Source organism: Periplaneta americana, chromosome 2 (assembly GCF_040183065.1).
Source record: "Periplaneta americana isolate PAMFEO1 chromosome 2, P.americana_PAMFEO1_priV1, whole genome shotgun sequence".
Lineage (NCBI taxonomy): Eukaryota > Metazoa > Arthropoda > Insecta > Blattodea > Blattidae > Periplaneta > Periplaneta americana.
Genome location: NC_091118.1, coordinates 110,158,282 through 110,183,234, shown reverse-complemented (window position 1 = coordinate 110,183,234; position 24,953 = coordinate 110,158,282). Strand labels below are relative to the sequence as shown.

The 24,953-nt window shown below is 37.2% G+C and overlaps 1 protein-coding gene across 1 annotated transcript in view; it reads right to left on the bottom strand.

Annotated features, from left to right (window-relative positions):
* Positions 1–3,694: 3,694 nt before the first annotated feature.
* Positions 3,695–24,953, bottom strand: part of LOC138694501 (uncharacterized) — a 93,196-nt gene continuing 71,937 nt past the window's right edge. Inside the window, exons 2-3 of the mRNA XM_069818276.1 lie at positions 6,974–7,038; positions 3,695–5,266 (exon numbers count right to left, since the gene is read on the bottom strand). Of these exons, the coding sequence (XP_069674377.1) occupies positions 3,802–5,266; positions 6,974–7,038 (1,530 nt within the window). The 3' untranslated portion in view covers positions 3,695–3,801. The remainder of the gene's footprint in view (positions 5,267–6,973; positions 7,039–24,953) is intronic.

Genomic DNA, 24,953 nt, shown 5'->3' with positions numbered 1-24,953 from the left:
ACACGTAGGCCTACTTTTAACTTATCCTACTTATACGATACATTTACATGTACTTACTGCTAAGGTTTAAGATCTAAAGACGACAATTTATGTACGAGGAGGAAACATAGGTCTACATATACATTCTACATACATTTCACAAGTTTATCAGCAGTAATTCCATAGTACGCCCTTTTCCTGGCAAAGTCAGATATAAAGCATATTACATATGTTAGTAGGTACCTTACCTGTCATTTCTGCAAAAAAAAATAAAAAATAAAAAATAAAATGCTTTCTTGCATGTTTTAAATCTGAGAAGTGTTTTTCTGCAATTATTATTGAAGCATATTTCTCCTTGTGATGTCATGTCGATATTCTGGATCAGAATTGACTCTAGTCTTGAAAGTATTTAATATTTGGTCTCAATGTTGTCTGAATTTTTCTCACAACACTGAAGACTCTTTGCATAGGAGAGTTACACTAAAGAATTACTACAAATACAAAATTTATTAATTTTTATACTACTTAATTTCTGAAATCTACAATTATAGCCCAATTTGTATATATTCCAGATTATTTATTATGTATTTAGGAAAAGTATCCCATTGGTAAGCAGCAAATTTCTCTTCAAGTCTTTCATGTTCACATTTATTAACCAATTTGGAAATCTTTGAATGAAATAATCAAGAGATAATATAGAACATCTGTATGTGAAATATCTATAACTCCTGCATGCTTTAGAAATTCAGTCTTAACTGGCAATTTCTTTACAGGTTTTACACATTTTTTTTTTTCAAAGAAACATGATTACAAAATATATGCTAGAATCATACCAGCAAAGTAAATTCATTATAGAAATTTACTCGATGAAGAGCAAAATGCTTTTGGAAAGAGCAGATCTTGTGCTGGTGGATTCTTTGCTGTGGAACTTATGATTGGAAAACAAAAGGCATTTGATAATTAATTTCAATGGCCTTCATAGTTTACAAAATATCTTCTGGCCAAAGTGACGGAAAGATGCCACTAACAATTTTAGCAGACGCTAAAACTCCAAATCAAATCATATCTGTCGTTAATATAATAATGGCAAATGTCAAAAACTTGTGTATGGACACCAGTAAAGAGTGGTGTTTGATCAAGTACTTTTAGATAATAATGAAGAGCAGCACTTCCATCTTGTATAAAAAAAATGCTAATTTCGTAAAGTAGAACCAAAATAATGGCCCTGGAGGGTAAACTACTAGTGACAAGTTATATTTGCATTGCAAATTTCATACTGTAACAGGTTAACCATTCCTTCAAATATTTATGCTATACCGTGACATAGCTATAAGAGTATGATATAGATCAGGCATGTCAATTGATGCCCACAGGAGCAAGCGCACGCTTTAGAGCCCAGGAGAGCCTGAGCGCTTTACAGCGGAAAGGAAAGAGACAGACGAAAGAGGTGGTATATGCCGCTTGGTCGAGCTATATTCAGGGATGGCCAGCACTGATACAATAGATAAAGGTAAGAGAACTTATTAAAACTGTATCCATGTTAATTTTTAGATTTGCCTGAGAAGTATAAATGCATTATAAGAATGTAAGTTTTAATTTTAATGCTCATTTTTCACAAGTTTGATTTTTTTATCCAAAAGAAATATTTTCTCAACTTTTCGTATAGAAAAGTGATATTTTCAGGTATAGGCCTATTTATTTAGAAGCCTTACAGAATGTTTTCATAAATCTAATATACCGTATATACGTATTACTGAAGATAGTGTATTGAAAACTTTTAAAATATTCGCATGGAAATTGTTTGTAAGGAAATGAATTAACATAGCAACTACTGTTACATCATAAGCAAAAGATACGTGCCCATGTGTTGTAAAAATGTCAGCTCTATAGCTTCAGCACATTTCGAGAAAATAATTTAATATTCTGATGATAGGAAGTTGCTCACAAATATCACCTTAAAAGCATAATGAGATAAGAGTTTTGTTATGGTATATTAGTTACACTTAAAACAGATACAGTACCTAGGTAACTTTGCTTTGTACTGTAATATTGTTTTGATTAGTTTATTGATTACTTTTGTAAGGCTAAAGATACCATCAATATAATTTCTAACTTATCATGTCATACTAAATCTCTTTCTTTGGATTATCACATTCTTTATGAATGATGTGTTTCATCCACTTAATACAGTATAATATTATACTCCTATGGAATTTAAGTGAATATTCCTTCTTAACTCTCTATTATGTTATTAAGATTTAAAACACAAGTGCAATATTAAGAAATCAGTGTTAGTACTTTCGTTTTACAGACAATATAGATAATATTAAACAGAAAGAAGCCATATAAAAATAACGACATAAAATTTCACGTTCCGTTTGAAGTTTGTGCACCACTGTTTTCTAATCCAACAGGTTGCTTATTCATATACACAATCCTTCCTATTTCCATACTTAGCGCTTGCTGCCCGCGCACGACGTCAAAGTCAGAAAAATGCGCTTGCTTTGACATCACTGATATAGACTATCAAAGAAAATTCAAAACTATAATAAAGCAATGAGAATCATTAACCAGTGTTTCCAGTTACAAAATTCCAAAAAAATAGCATGACTCAAGTTATATAAAATTGTGGCATCATCAACCTTTAGCTGTGACAGTCAAGATAGCGTTCAACAGTTGTAGAAATTAGATTTTTAGTGAAAAATTATAAGAGGAATAATTAAATAATAGACGAATTTATAAAAGTATATGGAACATAGGCTTCAACATGTAAAAAGAATGAAACTGTTCAGAATAATTAACAAATGCTTTATTGCATACCACGATAGAAAAGATCCTTTGGAAGCCCTGGCCAACTATGGTTGGTGACAGTAACTGACCACTAGTTACATTTCTTGATAGGAAATTGAAGATATGGATGGGATTGGGGACGAGGACAATGGGAACAACGATGATGCATATTACATAAAAATATACCGGTAATGAGTATTCTCTATTCCTTATGAATGTGAAGTTTGGTATATGACACAAACCTTGTGTTCGTATGTCACGGTTAGGCCAACTGAGAGTGCGTGTATCTCTAATAGACATTTTAAAGAACAAAACAGAAAATTATTGGAGAAAACGAGTTTTCAGAATCTATAGTTTTGAAGAGAGATAAAATTAGAATATAGGCCCTATGATTTATGTAGTATATGTTTACTATGTACTGTTACATTATTGTTATTTTTTTCCTGCTAGACCTTTGACAAAAAGTATAATTTCAGGTTTTATAAAACTCAGGAGAGCGTTTTTGTAAATGATTTACACGTTGTAGCTGTTGTGGCTATAATAGTCTGATGATTTGCGAATAGCAGTGTACCGAGACGAGGTTTATTGCAACTATTCATCAATATGAATGAAAGTACAGACCGATTATTTAGTCCTGACAGGTCGGCGACGCGGAAGAGGAGAAGTAATAGGAGGAGAATAATAGGAGTGAGATAGGAGCGAGCGGTCAGTAAAGAAACTCAGTTCAGATTAACTGTATTGGAAACACGCCGCTCTACAGCACGCGTGACATCCGATCGCTCTGAATGCAAACGACTAAGTAACCCGAACACTTCTTGGCGTAAATGAATGGACTCACCTTACTCGAGCGCATATTGTCGGCCACTGTCAGGACTAAATAATCGTACTGTTGTTTATGGAAAATGACAGAATTATTCAAACACAATTTGTGTGAAAAGTACGTTTATTTGAAGTGGTTTGTAAAGTGTATGGAAGGTGTAACATGATGATAATCAAAACACAGTACTGTACATATCTACAATATCTTACAAGTCACGCTGACGTCTCCTGCTGGTGACTTCCCTGTCCGCTCTGCATAGGGTGGAACGAGGTATTAAAGGCAACGAAGGGTTTGGGCGAGATTACCCTACGGTTTTGAAGCGGCGCAGTCTTGGAGACGGGAGTAACTTCTTCGTCTTCTTTATCTGCAGAGGCTTCGAGCAGGTCACTTAGCGCCGCTTCGAGCTCACTCAAAGATGGAGTCATCGATGAGCGGCCACTGCTGCCACGACTGTGACAATCCCCTTTATGCACTCCTGGTAGCTCGTCTCTAAGGGTTGGGGGTAATCCCAGATCTCTAAGGACTTGCTGCGCCCCGCTGTCTTCCATTTTTCCGTCCGCCGTTTGATACTCCTTCAATAGTCGAAGGAGGGAGGAGTGTTCTTCAGGGGGGCTCCACTTTTCGTTGGATTTCATCTTCTCTTCCTCCGGTGATGGGGGTGGTGTTTTCAGCCCTGTAGGAATGTCGTGGAATCCGTTAACAATGGGTTGCCTGGAGTCTGGCGACCTCTTCGGCTTTATAAAATCGTAAACGACGACTGGCTTATCAGGATCATTCTGCACCTCACTTTCTCCGTCCACTGCATCGGAAGTTGATTTTCCTTCTCTTGAGAGTGAAATCTGCAAATAAATGTCTGAATCTGAAGACTTAGTGGATATTTCGTTGACCACTTTCTGACCATCTGATCCACATTCTGAACCGATTCCTGTGTCAGTAGAAACGAACGACATAGGTTTCTCGACTGGTGAAACTGAATTCTTCAAATGCATGGGAGCTGTGACCGGCTGTGGAGTTCTGCGCAAACGCTGTGGTGGTAGCATGGTACTTGGAGGACTAACTTCGTGGGCTTCACAGTGTTCAATTACCCGTAGATCCCAGTCGTCCAATCCATCGAAGGAATCTTCGCTTTCGGAAGAATGTCTCTCACTAGTTGGAGCTGCCTTGAGCTTCTGCTGTTCGGGCTTGAAAGCTCCGAAACTTCGACACCTTCTAACGCAGTTTTCGATCTTCTCCACTGTGGCCTCTGAAAGTGAAGTTAATCCGGTGCTCTTTCCTGGTAAAGAAATACAGGATTCATTCCTGGGAGGAGTCTTTTGACCAGATGAAGGTTTCTCAGTGAACACAGATAGGGAAAGATCGTTGTAATTGGGCAGCGAAACTGTCGACAATGTCTTTTGACGACGTTTCTTCTTGGAAGCGGTTTCCGTGGTCGGTGGCTGTGGAGGTGGTGGCCTTGGTACGGACATCCATTCGCACTGTCCCAGTCTCTGCTGCTCGCGCCATATCTTCTTTTTCCTGGGTGGCGGTACAGGCACTATACTGACATCCGGAGTGTCGGGCACACTGAGGGACACATCTTCCCACTTGGAAGACGCGTTTAGTGCGTGCGTGGCGCTGATTGGACGATGTCGCGTGTGCACTGGAACTGGCACGCTCACCACAGGTCTGTTCTTGCTCCTGCAACATCATCACATAAGTGTTTAGAGGAGACGTATACTTATACTATGTATAAAATTACTTCAGAATTGACCGTGAAGAGACACATTATGTGAATGGGAGTCATACTGTTGCCAAGGTTATCATTCAAGCTATACAACAAAAGCCGGAAATTTGCCAAGACAATCAAGTGGTGTTGTCTGTAAAGCAATGCTTCCTTCCTAGTTAATTAAAATTTGTTTTTTATACCGTCAATTTACTTTCTCAGAGGTGATGATAATCACACCATTGCCTCAGTTACAGGACACTAGGACTGAGTTTTGAAATTTTTACAATTTTAATCCGATTTCTTTCATTTTTTAACTGTTCGGTGCATTAAAAATAAAGTGTGTAAATTTCCAACTCAATCACACTGCTAGTTTCGAAGTTAAATATATTTTAATTATGCAAATTAGTGATATAAAACAAATGTTTCATGCGAATTACATTTAAATTGAACAAATTCATTTTTTTTTTCTTATGAACCCTGAGTCACGGACAATATTCTAATGTTGAGAAATTCACGATATCAAGGTTTCTTTGGGCATAATAATATTTCTAAATCACATATTCATTTATTCGTACTTTTTATTTATATAATATTTTTACCTCTCAACTTTGAAGTTACGGTACTTATGATTTTTCGACGTTAGATCTCAGGTCATATATGTATGGACACATACGAAAACTTACATTGAATTTCGTAAAAATTGCATATGCATGGAGCATTTCAAGCGACTAAAAGTGTAGTTTGGAGAAAAAGACGAATTTGGGAAAGGGGATGCAATACTACGCCTAACGTATGGAGCATGCCATACACATACGTACATACATATGAGTGTGTATATATATATATATATATATATATATATATATATATATATATATATAGTGTGTATATATACATATACACAGATACACATATTCATACGTTCGTATATACATATGAGTACGTACGTATATACTGTACGGTCATTCATGGAGTCAGCATGCAACTGTATTTCCGAGGAAGCATATTATGTATACCGGTATATGCACACGTGTGTTTCGAAGTACAAAGTTTTGCTCCTGTGAAGGACTTCTCTATTTTGAATGTCATTCTATGACCTGGGTCACATTCACTCTCTGTTGAGTTGAATGTTAGTTCTCAAAGTACCAAAAAGCGTGAACTTGATGAAGGGGTGATTATTAGAGGAGAAAAATTCGCCCCGGCGCTCCGGGTCCTTTGTTCTTTGTACCAAGCGCTCTAACCACTGAGCTACACCAAAGTTCAATCCACAGCACCGCATTGTATCTCCCTCCTCTAATGTTTTCCCCTATGTGGCCTTACTCCATGTTAGACATATATGTTGGCATATATTAAGTCAACTGTCATTATACAAGGAGCGCACTCAATTGAGTGACTTGGTGCCCAGGATTCTACAGTATATATATATGCACTGTTGGGCGAAAAATCTACTTAAGGATTAATTTTTTAGTCCTACATAATTAATCTGTTATGGTAACAATGACAAAAATTCGCTCCCGCGCCGGGGATCGCACCCGGGTTTTTTGTCCTACGTACCAAGCGTCCAACCACTGAGCTACGTCGAAGGAAGTTTTCCCCTCTAATAATTATTGTTACCATAACAGATTAATTCTGTAGGACTAAAAAATTAATCTTTAAGTTGATGAAGGGGCTGCTCTTACCTCTCTGCTTCATGGATGTTATTGTTCTCGGCCGCCCTGGTTCGATGCTCTGCGCCCGGGCAAATCTGCAGAGAGAAATTAAATTATTTCAGCGAGAGATAGCGTGCTGGTGCTCATACTTGCTTTTATTGCATGCAGCCTCGACAAAGTAGCGATCCTACTCGGGAAGCTGGAGACTGCTATGGATCTGTGACGATACGATACGATACGATACTTGTACAAGGAACATGGGACACTGCAGTTTCCTTCTTTGTGTCTACATTTTTATATTTAATGTTATCTATTGCGCTACCATTTTATTACACTACTTAACCGAAACTTCGACAATATACGTAATTAATCACTATCCATGAGGTTGTTTATGCCTTCAAATTGAAGTGTTAGCTTCCAGAACTGATAGTGAGAGAAAAATAACACGTTTCTATTAAACGACTAAATGGTCTCAGTCTTCGAAATAGTTGTAGCAATGTTTCTCGGGAAAGAGACTGGGGTTCAAGGATTTGCAGATATTCTTATGTATTATGAACAAAGCAGCAGTGGAGTATCTACCATCACCACCACCACCACCACCACCACCACTACTACTACTACTACTACTACTACTACTACTACTACTACGACAAGTCGGCCTGGGTAGCGGAGTCGGTATAGCGTTGGCCTTATGTGCTCGAGTTTGCGGGTTCGATCCCGGCCCAAGTCATTGACATTTAAGTGTGCTGATATAACCTCGGCAGTAGCGAGCGTCGTTAAATAGACCATAATTTTAATTTTTCTACCACCACAACCACTACAGCTGCAACTACCACTACCACTGTCACTGCTGAAGGTTGTCATTCAGCACTACATTGTTTCATAGTCATAGTGTCTGTCCGAAACACGATGATTACGTTTCTGATTAAGCCGGGATTCAAACACTCATCCTTTTGAATACTTAGTTCTTGCCATCCCGATAAAGATTCTATAGAATTTTCAAATTGATTTTAATTTGGGAAAAACATTAGTACTTCGGATGGCAGGAAAATCTGCAGCCATTTTCTTCTGAGCGCATCCTAACATTTCTCTTAGCTTTGAGAAAATAACGAAAACAATACATGCAGAAAGAAAACAATTTCCTCGCCAAAAATGTAGAGCAATTTGTAATGAATTGAATGGCAGTAGCCTTCATGCAGACAAGTTAAATTTTAACTTCCTTTATAAAAATTATACACATTATTATTTCTCATATTCTTCCTTATGGTACATCAGTTATCCATAGATTTGAAAAAGGCATATGACTCGGTTAAGAGAGGTGTTTTATATAATATTCTTGTTGAATTTGGTATTCCAAAAAAAAAACTAATTGCATTAATTAAAAGGTGTCTCAGACGCCGACCTGGATGGTTCAAGCGGTAGGGGCACGGCATGTCTCTATCGCTTAGTCTGAAAGGTTTTGGGTTCGAGTCCCGCCTTGGGCATGGGTGTTGTGTACGTACTAGTTTAAGAAAGCGGAAAAACAGAAAAAAGAAACGGAAAAAAAAGTGAAACATACAACAGAGTCGTATAGGCCAGTTACTGTCCGACACTTTTCCAGTTCACTGCGGGCTAAAGCAAAGAGATACGCTATCACCTTTACTTTTTAACTTTGCTCTGAAATATGTCATTAGGAAAGCCCCCTCCCCCAGTGTTCGATCCGGTGCTGTAGATTGGACTTCGGCATAGCTCAATGGTGAGAGCGCTTGGTACGTAGAACCAAGGACCCGGGTTCGATCCCCGGCACCAGAGCGAATTTTTCTCCTCTAAAATTAATTGTTACCATAACAGATATATTCTATAGGTCCAAAAAATAATAATCGTTACGTTGATATGCTACTGAAGCTCAATAACAGAGGTGAACAGTATAAGTGAAGATAAATGTAACAAGTTAAAGGCCATGGTTATCGGGAAAAAACTAAAGAAGGTAAACTTGTAAATTCGAAATGAGCCAGTAGGACAAGTGGACAGTTTAAAACACTTGGGGTGTACTACAAGCAGTAATATGAGCTGCTGCCAGGAAGTAAAAAGGAGGATAGCAAAGACCAAGAAAGCTTTTAATAGAAAAAGGAGCATCATCTGCGGACCTCTGGAAAAATAACTAAGAAAGAGACTAGTGAATTTCTTTGTGTGGAGTGTGGCATTGTATGATGCAGAAACATGGACATTACGACGAAGTGAAGAGAAGCAAATAGAAACATTTGGATTGTGGATATGGAGAAGGATGGAGCGTGTGATATGGACAGAAAAAATAAGACACAAAGTTGTATTAGAAAGAGTGGGTAAAGGAAGAATAATGTTGAAACTGATCAGGAAGAGAAAAAGAAATTGGCTGAGTCACTGGCTAAGATTAAACTTTCTACTGAAGGATACACTGGAAGGAATGGTGAACTGGAGTAAAGTTTGGGCCAGAAAAAGATATCAGATAATAGACAACATTACAATATTAATATATATAGAACGTATGAGAAGAATAAGAGGAAGGCAGAAAATAGAGAAGATTGGAGACTGCTGAGCTTGCAGTGAAAGACCTACCCTTGGGTAGAGAACTATGAATGAATGAATGAATGAATGAATGAATGAATGAAAAGAAAAACAAAAGAATGTAAGCATAGAATTGCGTTATGAAGACGGCCTTTGTTTTGTCACAGATACGCTAACCTGACAAACGCTAACCTGATGGTGAAAATATTCTAAATGTGTTCATGAAGTCTAAAAAAGTGAAACATAAAATCATTGTTTATTTTATGTTTTATTCGTACTGTATGACTCCTATGCATTACTGCAGTTAATTTTTACAAGCCGCCACTGCAATGCTTGTTGAAACTCTCTCATAGCAATTTATAGCGATAATGTGCGAGATAAACAGATAGGAATGCATTACACGGAGAACATACAATCCATTTTGTTGCCTTGAAAATATTAGAGTGCATGCCATCTCTCGGATATTTGTGGAAACTATTTGGTTGACCTGAAACGATTTATCTGCCATCTAGTGAGTAAGTGTTATAATATTGTGGAAAAATCACTACTATGAAGTTGATTTATGATAATGGAAAGAGAGCAAATGTCTGAAAAATGAATGTAATGTTAAATCATGACCAGAGAGTAGACATACAAGTTTGTTAAAAGTGTAACATTTTAGTTTTTTGCTTTATAACCTTGCAGAGTGATTGTGTTACCAGCAAACAGGATGAAAATATTATCTCAGGAAAGCAAACAACACTCTTTTGTGAAACACGCGAATAAAAATTGGTCCCATCATATTGATATATACTTTCTCATTACATGTTTCACAAAACAAAATCAGTTATCGTATTACTAATGCTTATCTGTAGCTCATTTTCTTGGTATTATATTATTTAAGCGACGTACAGAAAGACCGTAATTTACTGTGCTTCCGACTCTACGCCTTTCTCCACGTAGAAGTGGTTCACTGCCATGCCCACAAAGGGGGATAGGAAGTAATAGCGAAAGGTTAATTAGGACTGGGAAGAAGTCAGGTCGTGGCCCTTTAAATTGATACTATTAAATATTCGTCAGGAGAAACTTGGGGAACCAAGGAAAACCCAAGTCAGGATAGTCGCCCCATGGGATTGAATCCCGGATCTCCTGAATATAAGGTAAAAATGACAACCTAATCTTTCATTTTCCTCAATAGCTATGCCTAAGGGGGATTTTTTTGTTAAAAACAATTAAGTTTTCTGGTTCAATTTAGTCTGTAATTTGCAAGTACATAAATTACGTGAAATAACTGTTGGTATATTGTAATTATTTCACGTATTATTTCGTCGTTTACAAATATCGTTTTTAATATGTAGTAAAACCCAATATAGCGCGGGTTGATATATCACGGATTCTGATATACAGAGTGATTCACGAGCTTATTTCCGAAGACATTCTGAGCAAGAAATGTCATATAAACATTTGTCCTAATCTCAATATTTTCAAAATTACACTAATTTGAAGTTCTTTGTAAAATACCATTATTCTTGAGTTTTAAGGGTAAAAGAATATTACAGATAAAGAATGAACTATCAGGAGTATCATTTCTTTAATTAGATAGTATTCTGAAGCTAAAAATGTGTTGTAAATTCCATGGTTGCTTCGTACAGAATTTTATTTCGATTATTAACTACAAAATTACATTTTCTTACACATTTATCACAACAATAAATTGTTACAAATCACGCCGCTCTTGTAAATTCTTTAAGACTGTACATTAAGATGCATAATTAAACTGTAAAGAATCCTGTTCCTAAAGTCGTATGATTTTTAACAATTTTTGTGATAAGTGCGTAAGAATTGTCATTTTTAATTACAAATTTAAAAATAAAATTTGTACAAAACAGTCAACAACACATTTTTAGCTTCAAAACACTAGCCAATTAAAGAAATGACACTTCCGAATAGTAATATTTGTAATATATATTTTTTTTACTCTTAAAACTCAAGAAAAAAGGTATTTTACTAACAACTTCAAATTAATGTAACTTTGAAAATATTGACATTAGGACAAATGTTCATACATTTTTTGCTCAGAAATAAGCTCCGTAAGGGACGGTAAATTCTCTGTATGTATTTCACTCATCGTTAAAATGCCCCGATGAAATTCCCCCCCCCCCCGATGAAATTTTCAGTACAGATCTAGAAACAAAATTTGGGCCACCTGAATTTTCCAAGTTCTGCATGCGCAGTGTGATATAACTGGAACTTGGGAAAATTCAGGTGGCCCAAATTTTGTTTCTGGGTCTGTACCTACAAGATATTTATTTTCACTTACTCACCGCCAGGAGCAGAGGGAAAAGTGGTAAGCTTATCGCCTCAACATTACCTAGTATGCAACTAAGGTATTACTAGGACGCGAAAGAGGAAAATTTTGGTCCAGATGCTCTAATTTAGGCTTGGAGCTGTTTAATGTGCCGGAAAACTCAGACGCTGGACATACGGCTTAAAGTCCCTCTCGAAGGACTTGCGCTCCGGATTTCTTCTTCCTGAAAAATTCATTGACCCCAGCCAGTTTTTAACCCGCAATCCATGGGTTTGGAGAAGAACGCTTTATCCTTACACAATTGGAGGCGACGGATTCGGATATAACGCAGTGGAAAATATGTTCCCCGAAAAAAATCATCGCTATTTATCAGTGAATATCAATTTTGTAAAGTTCTTTAGTTTTCGCGGTGAGAATATATTATTGTAGTGTGCAGTGTTTAATGTGGGTATACAATCCCATCCAAAATTTTCATTTATAAATTTAAAGTAAATTAATCCTACTTCTATAGCACGAGTAGATGAACGATTGAATAAAATGCTCAACTAACGTATTTATAGAAATGAAAGTAGGCCTATATGATTGGTAAGTTTGATTAATTGTATGTTTATACGTGTAACTGTGCATCTTCCCGTATTTTTATTGAAGTCACTATAGGTCATTTTGCAATATACCGCAGGCAAGCTATAACACAGGGTTAAAGTATATTCCCTAACAGCCGCGTTATATCGGGATTTTACTGTATTAATACAAATACTGAAGGATGTTGGTAGTTTATAGTGATATTCAGATATTACGTGTAGCTACTTCGTAAATTTCAAACAATATCCTGCAGTAAAATCACATTAGCAACAATTTTTACATTCAAACAAAACTATAATCAGTGTATTATGGACTTTGCCTTGGAAGTTCTACTGACATATCATCGGCTTTATGACCACGGACCCGCGTTCAAATATCGGATATGACAGAGTTGAATTTATGGTGGACAAAGCCAAAATTGTAAGAAATTTATCTCAGTGTTGTTCCATTTTCCCTCGTCATTCCACAAACACTCTCTGTAAATTCACCTTTCATTATCGTCTAAGTTTAGAAAAATATGGCATCTCCTGTGCTTGCGTGATGCCGAATCGGCCGTCGGCCATGATGGGAGTTTCACGCGGTGTGTTGAAATATTGGCAGATGGCAGTGATGGTGGTTTCTAGACGACTGGTACAGCTGCATAAATAATAGGCGCGGCAGCTCTCTAAGATCTCATCTCTGTGACCCCTGACGGGGACTTGACGGCTCGTGTAGGCCTAAATGTGTGAAACACTGCAGATCAGCATCAAAGATACGGTATACGGATCTGATGGCTGGAGAAGGATGCGTGATGCGCTGAATGGTGAGCCTGGTAGCACAATCGGACCGCAACTCATTCTATTCCGGTGCACAAAAAGCCTATATTGGCTGAAGTGGTTAGTTACCTCTTAGAACAGCGCCGTCAGACACAGCCTAAACGGAGCGGAGCGCTCCACTATAACTCGTTGCGTGCTCCGGTGCTTCCACTGATATAAGCAAGTTCACGCTCCGACTGGACGTCTCTAGCACCACAGCCGGTTTCGGAGCTTACAACTCTGACACTACTGTCTTAGAAGAACGATCGCGCATAGCTTTGATGTTATAATTTACGTAAATTACACGTATTATTATTTTTTAATTGAAGATATTCCTCGCTACAGAGATTCTTCTTCCGCCAGAACAAGATGACATTACAGCCATGTTTTACTCTTTTCTTCCATTATTAATCCCTTCCACCGAGCTCTATCTTCAACATCATCTTCTGTGACTCCAATATTCCTCATAGACAGCTGTATGTTCTGTTTCCAGGAAGTCTTCTTCTTCTTCTTCTTCTTCTTCTTCTTCTTCTTCTTCTTCTCCTCCAACTTCCATTCATACCCCATAGGAATACATGTATGCCTATAATCCATTCTGCGTAAATGCCCATACACGATTTTCTACGCGGCATAGTAAATTTTTCCACGGAAGTAAATCAATAAAAAGCCATCACAATATAATTGACAAGCATTTACTTTAAATAGTTTAATTTATAATTACTAGGGCTCGGAAGTTGATGACCTAAAATCACAGAAAAATGACCTATAAAATAACCTTAAATTTCTGAAAATATGACATTAAAATTTAAAAAATGGCCAAGATTTTATTAATAATAATAATAATAATATTATTATTATTATTCTTATTATTATTATTATTATTATTATTATTATTATTATTATTATTATTATTAAGGCATTTATGTTGTCATGAAGGAAAAACAGGTGCAGTTTGAAGATTGGATGGATAAAAGGCTATGGCTACTAGGAATTGAAGGATGTTGTCGACATTGGATAACCGATATATTATTATTATTATTATTATTATTATTATTATTATTATTATTATTATTATTATTATTATTAACGAAAGCTGTAAAAAGGCTTCATTTTAATGTTGAGAATATCAAATGTTATTAAAGATACGTACATTGTTTACGTTCACATAATTTTTTCTTGTGCCATGAGCGAACGTTTTCTTTCGTCGCCTTTAGTCAAGCTTGCCAGATCTCATTAGTCACTACTTGTCTTTTCGTCTCACCGACTCTACGTCAAGGATTAAAACACCGCCAAACGTCAGCCTTGAGTACTTTCCTCTCAGCTTCCTACAAGCCTTCCTAGATGGCAGTCATTACTTCACCTGTTGGCAAGGTCACGACGCAAAGACATTTGACTGCCGTTACGGGAAAAACAAAGAAGCACGAGGCGCGGAGTGTGATTTATTACGTAACAAGAGCAAGCATATACCTCCAGGGATGTCCAGTGCTTCCTTGTTGACTTTTATAGAAATGCTATGTATAAGAGTAAGCATAGCCCTATTAAAATTTGACTTCCCTGACCAGAAGTGTAGAATATCCTACCTCACTTCTCTCTGGACACATTTTATAAATTTGGCGTTATTCCCGTTCTCTAATAATAAATAAATATGATAGGCGTTACACGTCTAGCTGAGATCGATCCAATTTTCGGTCGAAGACATCGAAAAGTTTCCTTTCTCTACTGCTCCAAAAATGGTGTTCTAGAAACTTTCCTCCTAAAATATATTATCGACAAGAGCAGCAGGTTTTATTCAAAATTTATTTACCCTGAGAGGTGATCCTACAACTGATCTTCGAAGCTTCTCTACTCAATAGTTCATTGTGGATTAGTTTTTATAAGTATATCGTCAAGTTAACATTATAGCAATATACAAAATAATACTGTATACTTTGATACTTTTAAATTAATGGACAACATGACAATGCAAATGTACTGTAATTGATAACCTCCCAACATAAATTGCATTCGTAAGCTTCCAAAAAGAAAACTGCAGCGAAATACAGTAGGTATAGAAAATTAGTGAAATGTACCACGGTTTACATATAGCAAAAAAACTCATAAACCAAGTCGACTTTAAACCCTTTCAAATGTGACAACAGAGTAGGCCTATATTAAATAATCATACTTACTTACTTATAATGCCGCCCTCACATAAGCCCGCCATCGATCCCTATCCTGTGCAAGATTAATCCAGTCTCTATCATCATATCCCCCCTCCCTCAAATCCATTTTAATATTATCCTCCCATCTACGTCTCGGCCTCCCCAAAGGTCTTTTTCCCTCCGGAAAATAATTAAATATAATATTAATTAATAATAACTTGTGCACCACATTCATGTAACGAATATGAATGCTCTTGAAGAGAAATGTAATAAAATTAATATTGTTATAAGAAGTATGTGAAGGAATAGTTGGCGTCAGTAGTTTATCTAGAGCCATAAAAAGGCCTTCAACTAAATCAAATTGCAAACAAACTCAAGAATTCCTGCAAAATGAGTAATCCGGAAGAGTGTTAGACGCTGAGAAAAGTAGGCTTACTAGAAAATATATTGGTTTTAAATTAAGGAAAAAAATCAGTCTTGTTTGTTTATTGAATACTACAAGGAGTAAACATGTATATTAACATTGAAACTGAAGAACTTGACATCGACATGAGGACGAACGTGACGTTAGTGAGCTGGCTTGTGTGATTTATTTGCGTCAGTGTTTAGAGCTGTAAGGTATTATATTACTTACAAATAGGTCGAGCATTTGCATGAAAATGCGTGTTTTTATTAATACGTCATATTAAGAAGTACTCATATAGCCTATATCGCAAGCAGGGAATACCGACGGAAGGAATGCGAATGAAACAATTCGATTAGGAAGAGCGGGCGGCAGGAAAGGTCACGAAATAGCTTGAATGATATTCAAGAGTACAATCGGAAGAGAAGTGACATCGATAGAATCAGTCTTGCATTGTGATAGTTACATTACGACTTTAGTTTGTTCCACTGCATGTGAATACGTGTCTTGTATCGCACGGTAATTTCATTCGTAAAACATATGTTGCCCGTTTAATTACCTGCGAATTTTTCTCTTGCTACCTTCTTTATTTCCACAGCGATATCCTAATTTGTTCATCTTCTTGGAAAAGAGAGTACTTCCATCGTTCCGCAGCTCTCTCCCCTCGGCGTGCTCACAAACACACGTCAAAACAGACAGCAACGCCACCATTGCTTTTCGGTAATCGTTCCTTACGCGAGCTATATATAGTACTCTTCGAACGAAGTGTAGGCCTATATTTCAACAGTTTTCGTGAAATGTAATAATGCATATAAATGTCTGTCTTTCTTTTTTTCACATTTTCCACACATTTTTACAATGAAATTTTTAAAAGTTTCTCGAAATGAGAGGGATGTTTGTCACAACCGTATTCAAGGAATTCATGACTGGTGGGGTCAACTTTACAATGTGTTAGTTGTTTATGCGCTTGGTTTGAGCCAGCCCTCAAGAAGAAAGGAAACAGCTTATTCACAATTCAGAAACGGCCTAATTTCCAGCGAATACCTATAGGGGGCAGGGCACTGGTTCACCTGGTCTGCATGAGAGCCTGGAATTCTTAGTCGTTACTGCCTAACACAACTGAGAAACTAGAAACCAGGGGTCTACCTCTCCTCCTTGACTCCTTGGCGGTAGTTATGCAGAGAAGATTTAAATTATGATTTATTTAACGACGCTCGCAACTGGAGGTTATATCAGTGTCGCCGAATTTTGCCCCGCAAGAGTTCTTTTACATGCCAGTAAATCTACTGGCATAAGCCTGTCGTATTTAAGCACACTAAAATGTCATCAACTTGGGCCGCAACCTCGAGCACAGAAGGCCAGCGCTATACAGACTACGCTACCCAGGTCGACCTTTATGCAGAGAAGATTCTAAAAGGAGCATAGATAAATTCTTTTAAAAATTCATCACATTGTGACAGAAATTTATTGGTTTAAGTCATTTGCAGAAAGTAGCACCTATGTGGAAGGGTCAGATGAACTCTGGGATAAGTAGTGAGGATCTTCCAAGGGCCCCTCTTTTTAAGTTTGCCAAAGTTACATCCTATGAAGCTGAACGATCAGCATACAGGCTCGTATTAACTAAAAAAAATGTTCTTTCACAAAAGAAAACCTGGAAAGACCTCTATAGTTTGTCATTTAAACTACGATTAAAAACAGTTATTCGAGTAACACAAGTGACATTATAGCCTATATGATATTTGCCATCATATTTTTTTTTACAGTAAAAGCTTAGCTAGAAACTATCAGTATCTCTAATTAAAACTGCACTAAAGCGTTCCACAATCAGTTTATTTCTAATTTTAGAGCATATTTAAGTATATATTTTTATGGCTTTTACTGTATAGTTGCATGCATATTTTGGCAATTTTAGTGCGTAGGCCTATATACGAGTATACTGTATATACATATCTTCGGTTTATGCTTGCTTACTGTATGAACTAAGTTTTGCTTGTTGTCTAGGCTATGTAAATTTCTTCTATTGCTGTTTGATTACGAATATAATTTTGCCATAACTATATACGAGAGCAGACCTCGTAATATTCAAACTAAGCCAAATTTGTGTTTGCTTATTTTGGAAAATTCGAATATCTGTTCTCTTTTTCTAGTTACCATGTCATTACGGCTCGCAAAAGACAGTTAATAATTTGTTCTTTCAGTAAGCATTATATAGGACAGATGAAAGACTATAGTAAATTTAAAAGGAGAATTGATGGTCCTATAATTTTAGACTGTTTTTTTATCCAATGCCAGATACTTGCGTCATTTACCCAAACGTCCTCCTCTAAGAGTAACGCGTCATAACTACAGATCTTTCTGCCAACATTTTTTTCTCTTGTACGGAGGAGGGACCCGAAGGCTTACACTGCAGCCTGAGGCTTATTGTGTTTACCACTCCTATTCTTGTGAATGACTGGATAGCCGAACGGCCCCGCTCTTGTACAAGTACAGCACGCCGCACCATGAACTTAACTCGGGCTATTGTATGGATGATGATGATGATGATGATGATGATGATGATGATGATAGACCTATGTGAATTAATGATGGCGAAATGAGTCCGAGGTCCAACGCCGAAAATTATCCAGCATTTCTGCTTCAGTTGGTTGAGGGAAAACCCCGGAAAAAACCTCGACCAGGTAATTTGTCCCAACCAGGATTTGAACCCGGGACCGTTCGTGTCATAGCCAGACGTGTTAACCAATATTTCACAGCGGTGGACTTCTGCCCCACGATGCACCGTGCGAGGCTATCTAAGTATCACAGCAAATGATTACCTGTAACAGAACACTGGTGGAATGCCTGTAAGGGAAATAGATTACCCTGCAAGAAACGTATTACCAAGCATCGTGTTTGTCCTTCACAAATTCCATTTGAACCCGCTAGGATTCAAACCAGGTTTACCGCCCTGGAAAGTCGCCGCTCTACCCATTCGGCTGACAGAAAAAAATGAAGATATGATATTTGAAACGAGTTGAAAACTGAAGAATGACAAATTTCACACCGAATTACCGTGCCACCTGGAAAGATCACATTTAAATGCTGATGGTAGGTTAATCCCGAATCGAATTCTTAAATATAGAACCAATGTAAGAAGCCTAACAAAACCTTTGAAACGACGGACCGGAAACGTGACGGGTTACTTGTCCTACTATACAGTGTGAGCAAAAAGTGTAGAACACAGCTTGCAGCTCCTATTGTTAATTTTATGCAGAATCTCTATAATATATACAAAACTTATAAGGGGTGAAAAAAATATTTTGAACATGTTTTCAAAAACTATGTTTCTTAGTTATAATGGTTGTGCCAATTCATTCATTCATAGTATTCTATCCAAGGGTAGACCTTTCACTGTAAACCCAGCATTCTCCAATATTTGCTATTTTCCGCGTTCCTTATCGTTCCTCACACGATTCTTAATGTCTGAAATCTTCTGCCTCGAACTTTTCTCCCGTTCACCATTCCTTCCACTGCACCCTTCAGTAGGCAGTTTCTTCTTAACTAATGACTCAATGTATTTTTCTCTTCCTGGTCTGTTTCAGCATTATCCTTCCTTCATTATTTCTATCGCAGCTTTATTTTTTCCAAGGAGTCTGACTTTGTTTTTCATTTTTGGGTTCTTCATGTCTCAAAACAAATAAAATATAAAATACATTTTTTTATAAATTAAAAAAACTTAGAAAATGAAAATGCACTATTGAAAGTTAAGGTAAGGTAAAGTCAATCCTATGACAGGCCAATCGGCGAGAGGTTGAAGCTCCGACCTTTACAGACAGTCGGCATTTAATGTCAGTCCTACGTGCCCACCGCTTTTTCCCCCAAGGAAATGCCCCTGGTACTCATTTCTGTTACTGGCTGAATAGACCCCAGGGTCATAATACGGCTGGAAGGATTAGATCAATGGAAAAATCCATGACAATTGAACAATGTTCTAATGTGTCACGTAATATCAGTTCACAGAAGGCGCTAATGTGTCACGTAATGATATCAGTTCACAGAAGGTGTTAAAAATGGTCCCCATTCACTGATGCACGAGGGCCTCGGAAATTGTTAAATGTTTTCAGCAGTTTTGTCCAGTTGATCTGTGTATCCGATTTCTAATTCTTTGTTTTAACTTTAAGATTCTTCATTATTAATAACATGAAAGAACCATTGTTATTCAATTGGTTTTGATTGGTCTGTTTTCTACAATTATTAGGTACTTAATTCATAGCCCCTTATTTTCCACAGCAATAAGTTGATATACTGAAGCATTTCTCTTTTGTTATGTACACATATAGTGGGATCATAGATGAGACAATTTTTACAAAATATTAATTTAAGGTATATACAAATAGTAATAAATATGTAATTGTTTACGTTATGATACCTGAAGAATTAAAAAATGTACACGACGAAAGACATACACTTTGCTACAGTATAAACGTAAAAAACAGTTTTTCAAAAGTGTCCAAAATATTCCTTTTTTCATCCTCTATAACTTTTGTATATAGAGTTTCTCCATAAAATAATTAAAACAGAGAAGCGACAAGCAGTGTTGTAAATGCCAGGTGATGATAGTGACAATGATTATAAGATGAAGTCAACATGACGATGCGATGATATAATTAAATTAAGAGTGTGACCAGACGAATAGGTATCAAAGTGGTGGTGGTGGTGGTGGTGGTGGTGGTGGTGGTGGTGGTGGTGGTGGTGGTGGTGGTGGTGACGATGAGATTATACAGATTGGAAGAGGACTAAGTAAATAGAATCCTTTTGAGAGATGAATAAAATTAGGCCAGTGTATGAAAAAGAAACGTGTAATATCATTGTGGCCTTTTGTGTTCAAGAAAATAAACACTTTTAGTTAAATTTTGTAATGCATACTGGAGGAAAATGAGAGATGATGGAGTGGTGGTATTGGGGGATTTTGTAGAGAAAATACCAAAAAATATGTCTCTATTGTTTATTTTTGCGTAATATTGATTGTTGGAAGTATTTTCGATTAAGCTCGGTGACAAAATGTGTCGCAGGAAGAGATGGTAACCGTGCAATCAGTGATGGTAGAATCAAATTGGAGGAAGCAAGGATAGAGGGAGGAGAAGAAAATACACGGTTACCATTATCCCTCTGTGACGCATTGGGTTACTGAATGTTTCGTGCAGTTACATATACACCAGGGATGCAGAACTGGGCACCATTTATGGCATAGTCACAAGCCGGAATACGTCACTCATCCCTTCCTTTCACCCCACGTGTCATTGACATGGTAGGGTAGAGGGGATTTGTATTCAGAGTCTGTGCTACTTGGTTGCGGAAGGTCACGGCGACGTCATTCAACGCAGGTGGACTGTGGACGGAGAACCAACGCTTTCCTCATGCTTCCACCACTCTCTTTCCCAGTTCTGCATCTCTGATATAGATCATTCGTTATCTCGTGAAACCTACTTGCGTATGAGAAGAAGAAGAAAGTGCACTGGGAAGCTTCCCTCTCTCGCTACGCTTCCACTTGTAGCTAGCTAGCTCACCTATCCCCACCATAAAGTTCTTGCTATGAGATACAGTGCACGAAAGCATTTGGTTACTCGAGATAACGAATGGCTTCATGCATCATATTATGATTTGTCTTGCGATTCAACCACTACTGTTACGTGAATACAAGTTCTAATGTTGCCATCTATAAACTTCCATTTGTATGAATGTCTCAAAACCGTTCACAAAAGGTAAAAATGATATTAGACTTTTATGTTCAACACCCCCCCCCCTCCGATTAGGGTTACCAGATGGAACAAAAACAGGCCATTTTATTTGAAAAAACAGAATTTTCCACAAAAAATCATAACGTCACACGTGACGTAATCTTTACATTTAATATTTTATATATTATTTAGTCTTAATATATTCGTACAATAAAATTCACAAAAAAACTGTTCATAGCTTAATTCAATTAATTATTTAACTCATAACATTGTAAATAAGCTTGTACCTTGTTTAATTTCCTGATTATCGGCACTTCTCTTACGACCCAATTTGTTTGAGCAACGAATGTTAGTCATCCAGTAAACACTTACGGAAATGCACACAATATGGATGTCTTACATTAAATTTTACAAACATAATTCCTCTGATGGATTCCAGACATACACGGTTTCTCTCTTTAGTCCAACGAGAACGATGAGAGAGAAAATCAGGACAATTTCTGATTACGTACGATGCCTGGTCCGAATCAGGACACGCCCCTAAAAAGAAAAACTTTACTTATAAATGGCTTTTAGAGAACCCGGAATTTCATTGCCGCCCTCACATAAACTCGCCATGGGTCCCTATTCTGAGCAATATTAATCCAGTCTCTACCATCATATCCCACCTCCATCAAATCTATTTTAATATTATCCTCCCACCTACGTCTCGATCTTCTCAAAGATCTTTTTTTTCCTTCAACTTTCCAACTAACACTCTATATGCATTTCTGGATTTAACCATACGTGCTACATGCCCTGTCCATCTCAAACGTCTGGATTTAATGTTCCTAATTATGTCAGGTGAAGAATACAATGCGTGCGGTTCTGCGTTGTGTAACTTTCTCCATTCTCCTGTAACTTCATCCCTTTTAGCTCCAAATATTTTTCTAAGTACCTTATTCTCAAACACCCAGCTTCTGTTCCTCTCTCAAAGTGAGAGTCCAAGTTTTACAACCATGCACAACAACCGGTGATATAACTGCTTTATAAATTCTAATTTTCAATTGTTTTTTTTTTAAACAGACTAGATGACAAAAGCTTCTCAATCGAATAATAGCAGGAATTTGCCATATTATTTATTATGCGTTTAATTTCCTCCCGAGTGTTATTTAATATTCCAAGATATTTTAATTTTTTCACCTCTTCAAAGAATAAATTTCCAATTTTAATATTTCCATTTCGTACAATATTTTGGTCACGAGAAATAATCATATCGTCGTTGTTCCTGCAATAACTCCTATGTGCAAAATACACAATTTTTCAGTAAGAGGAAAAAACATATTTATTCATCCTATGGCAGCCGTACACAGGGGATAGTGAATTCTTACATTTTCGAAAGAAAGAAATATAATTATATATAGGAGATTTTATTATTTGCTGTATCACTATTTAAGTTATTTAATAGAGCAAAAATCTGAAAATCGATAAATATGTCACGTAGGAGTTATTGCAGGAACACCGACGGTATACTTTATCTTTTATCCCTGATCCATGTCAGAAATATAGCCTACTTAGTCTCCTTCCATCCGAAATAATGAGATGAAGTTGTTTTTAAAGTTGATTTCAATGATCTTGTTATCATCGTGATATAGCCTAACTAAGAAGAAAAACCTGACTTACACAATAGTGTTTTGGAACCTAATGTCTTCATGCATTTCTATATGGTATGAAGTGACTTTCAGTTTCCTTCTTAAACACATGGATATTACTTATTCTGAATAAACTGACAACCGACGTTGGCACAGAGATGTTAATGACAGTTGAAAAGCGCAGGTTGGTACGGAATGTGCTCTGCATACAAAATGTACTAGGTGACGCAACAGTGAACTTTGAGAAAATGTTTTGCGCTCTAGAACACCTCGAAGGTCGAGCACAGACATTGCGCAAATATTTGCGTGGCTAGTGACGTATCTCTCTGTGAGTGAGTGGGATACCAGAGAGGAGACTTTGAAGATCATGGTGCTATAGTAGGCTACTTGATCGTTATTACGAGAAAATCAGTTGAGTTTGTTGATGTGCTGCTTATCGTCTTTGATCAATTCTAATCTGGCCGAGGACGATGATGAGAGTCATCAGTATGATTTTTTTTTAGATAGAAGTAAAATCAGTGGTCTCGTGTCATAAATTTGAGACACGTACAAGGACCGTAACCCAGGAAAAATTACCGCCGTTGTTCTTCATACCACCAAGTCCTGCTTTGCAGTGTTACAGTGGACATATAGCTGGCCAAGATCTCGATTGACACTGTCGTGATACCGTAGAAGCGTCTGATGCATAGAGCAGGAGAGCAGAAAAAGTACACTGCAGTTTCCGTCCTCTAAAATATAAAATACTCTAACTTAATGCTTTTCTTTTTTTCGTGAGGCGCTACATCATCATTAGATATTTTGACCTCTCTTCGAACAAACACTAGACTCAAACACTTATGGACCTCTCTGACCATGTTGTCAGCACGGTAAAGGATCACTGCAGAGACATCATAGGACAATAGTAAGACCAGAAACAAACACCCAGTCCACTGAAGTGGAAATAAATCTCTGCCTAATGCAGGAACAGAACCCGGAACTACTAATACTGTTACTGCTACTACTATTACTTCTAAAGCAACTACTGCTACTGGTGCTACCACTACTGCTACTATTACTGCTGCTACTATTATTATTACTACTATTGCCGTTACACCTACTACTACTACTACTACTACTACTACTACTGCTACTACTATTACTACTAAAGCAACTACTGCTACTGGTGCTACCACTACTGCTACTATTATTATTATTATTACTACTATTGCCGTTACACCTACTACTACTACTACTACTACTACTACTACTACTACTACTACTACTACTACTACTGCTACTACTACAATTAACGTTACAGCAGTTACTGTTACTATTGCCGTTACTGCTATTACTACTAATGCTATTATTGCAACTATTGTCGTTACTGCTATTACTGCTGCTGCTGTTACTTCTATTATTACTTCTACTTCTGATACTTCTATTACTAATATTGCTACTGCTATTGCTGCTACTGCTATGACTACCACTGGTACTGCTATTGCTGCTACTATTGCTGTTATTCCTATGACTACCACTGGTACTGCTATTGCTGCTACTATTGCTGTTATTCCTATGACTACCACTGGTACTGCTATTGCTGCTACTATTGCTGTTATTGCTATGACTATCACTGGTACTGCTATTGCTGCTACTATTGCTGTTATTCCTATGACTACCACTGGTACTGCTATTGCTGCTACTATTGCTGTTATTGCTATGACTACCACTGGTACTGCTATTACTACTACTATTACTGTTATTGCTATGACTATCACTGGTACTGCTATTGCTGCTACTATTGTTGTTATTGCTATTACTACCACTGGTACTGCTATTGCTGCTACTATTGCTGTTATTGCTATGATTATCACTGGTACTGCTATTGCTGCTACTATTGTTGTTATTCCTATGACTACCACTGGTACTGCTATTACTACTACTATTGCTGTTATT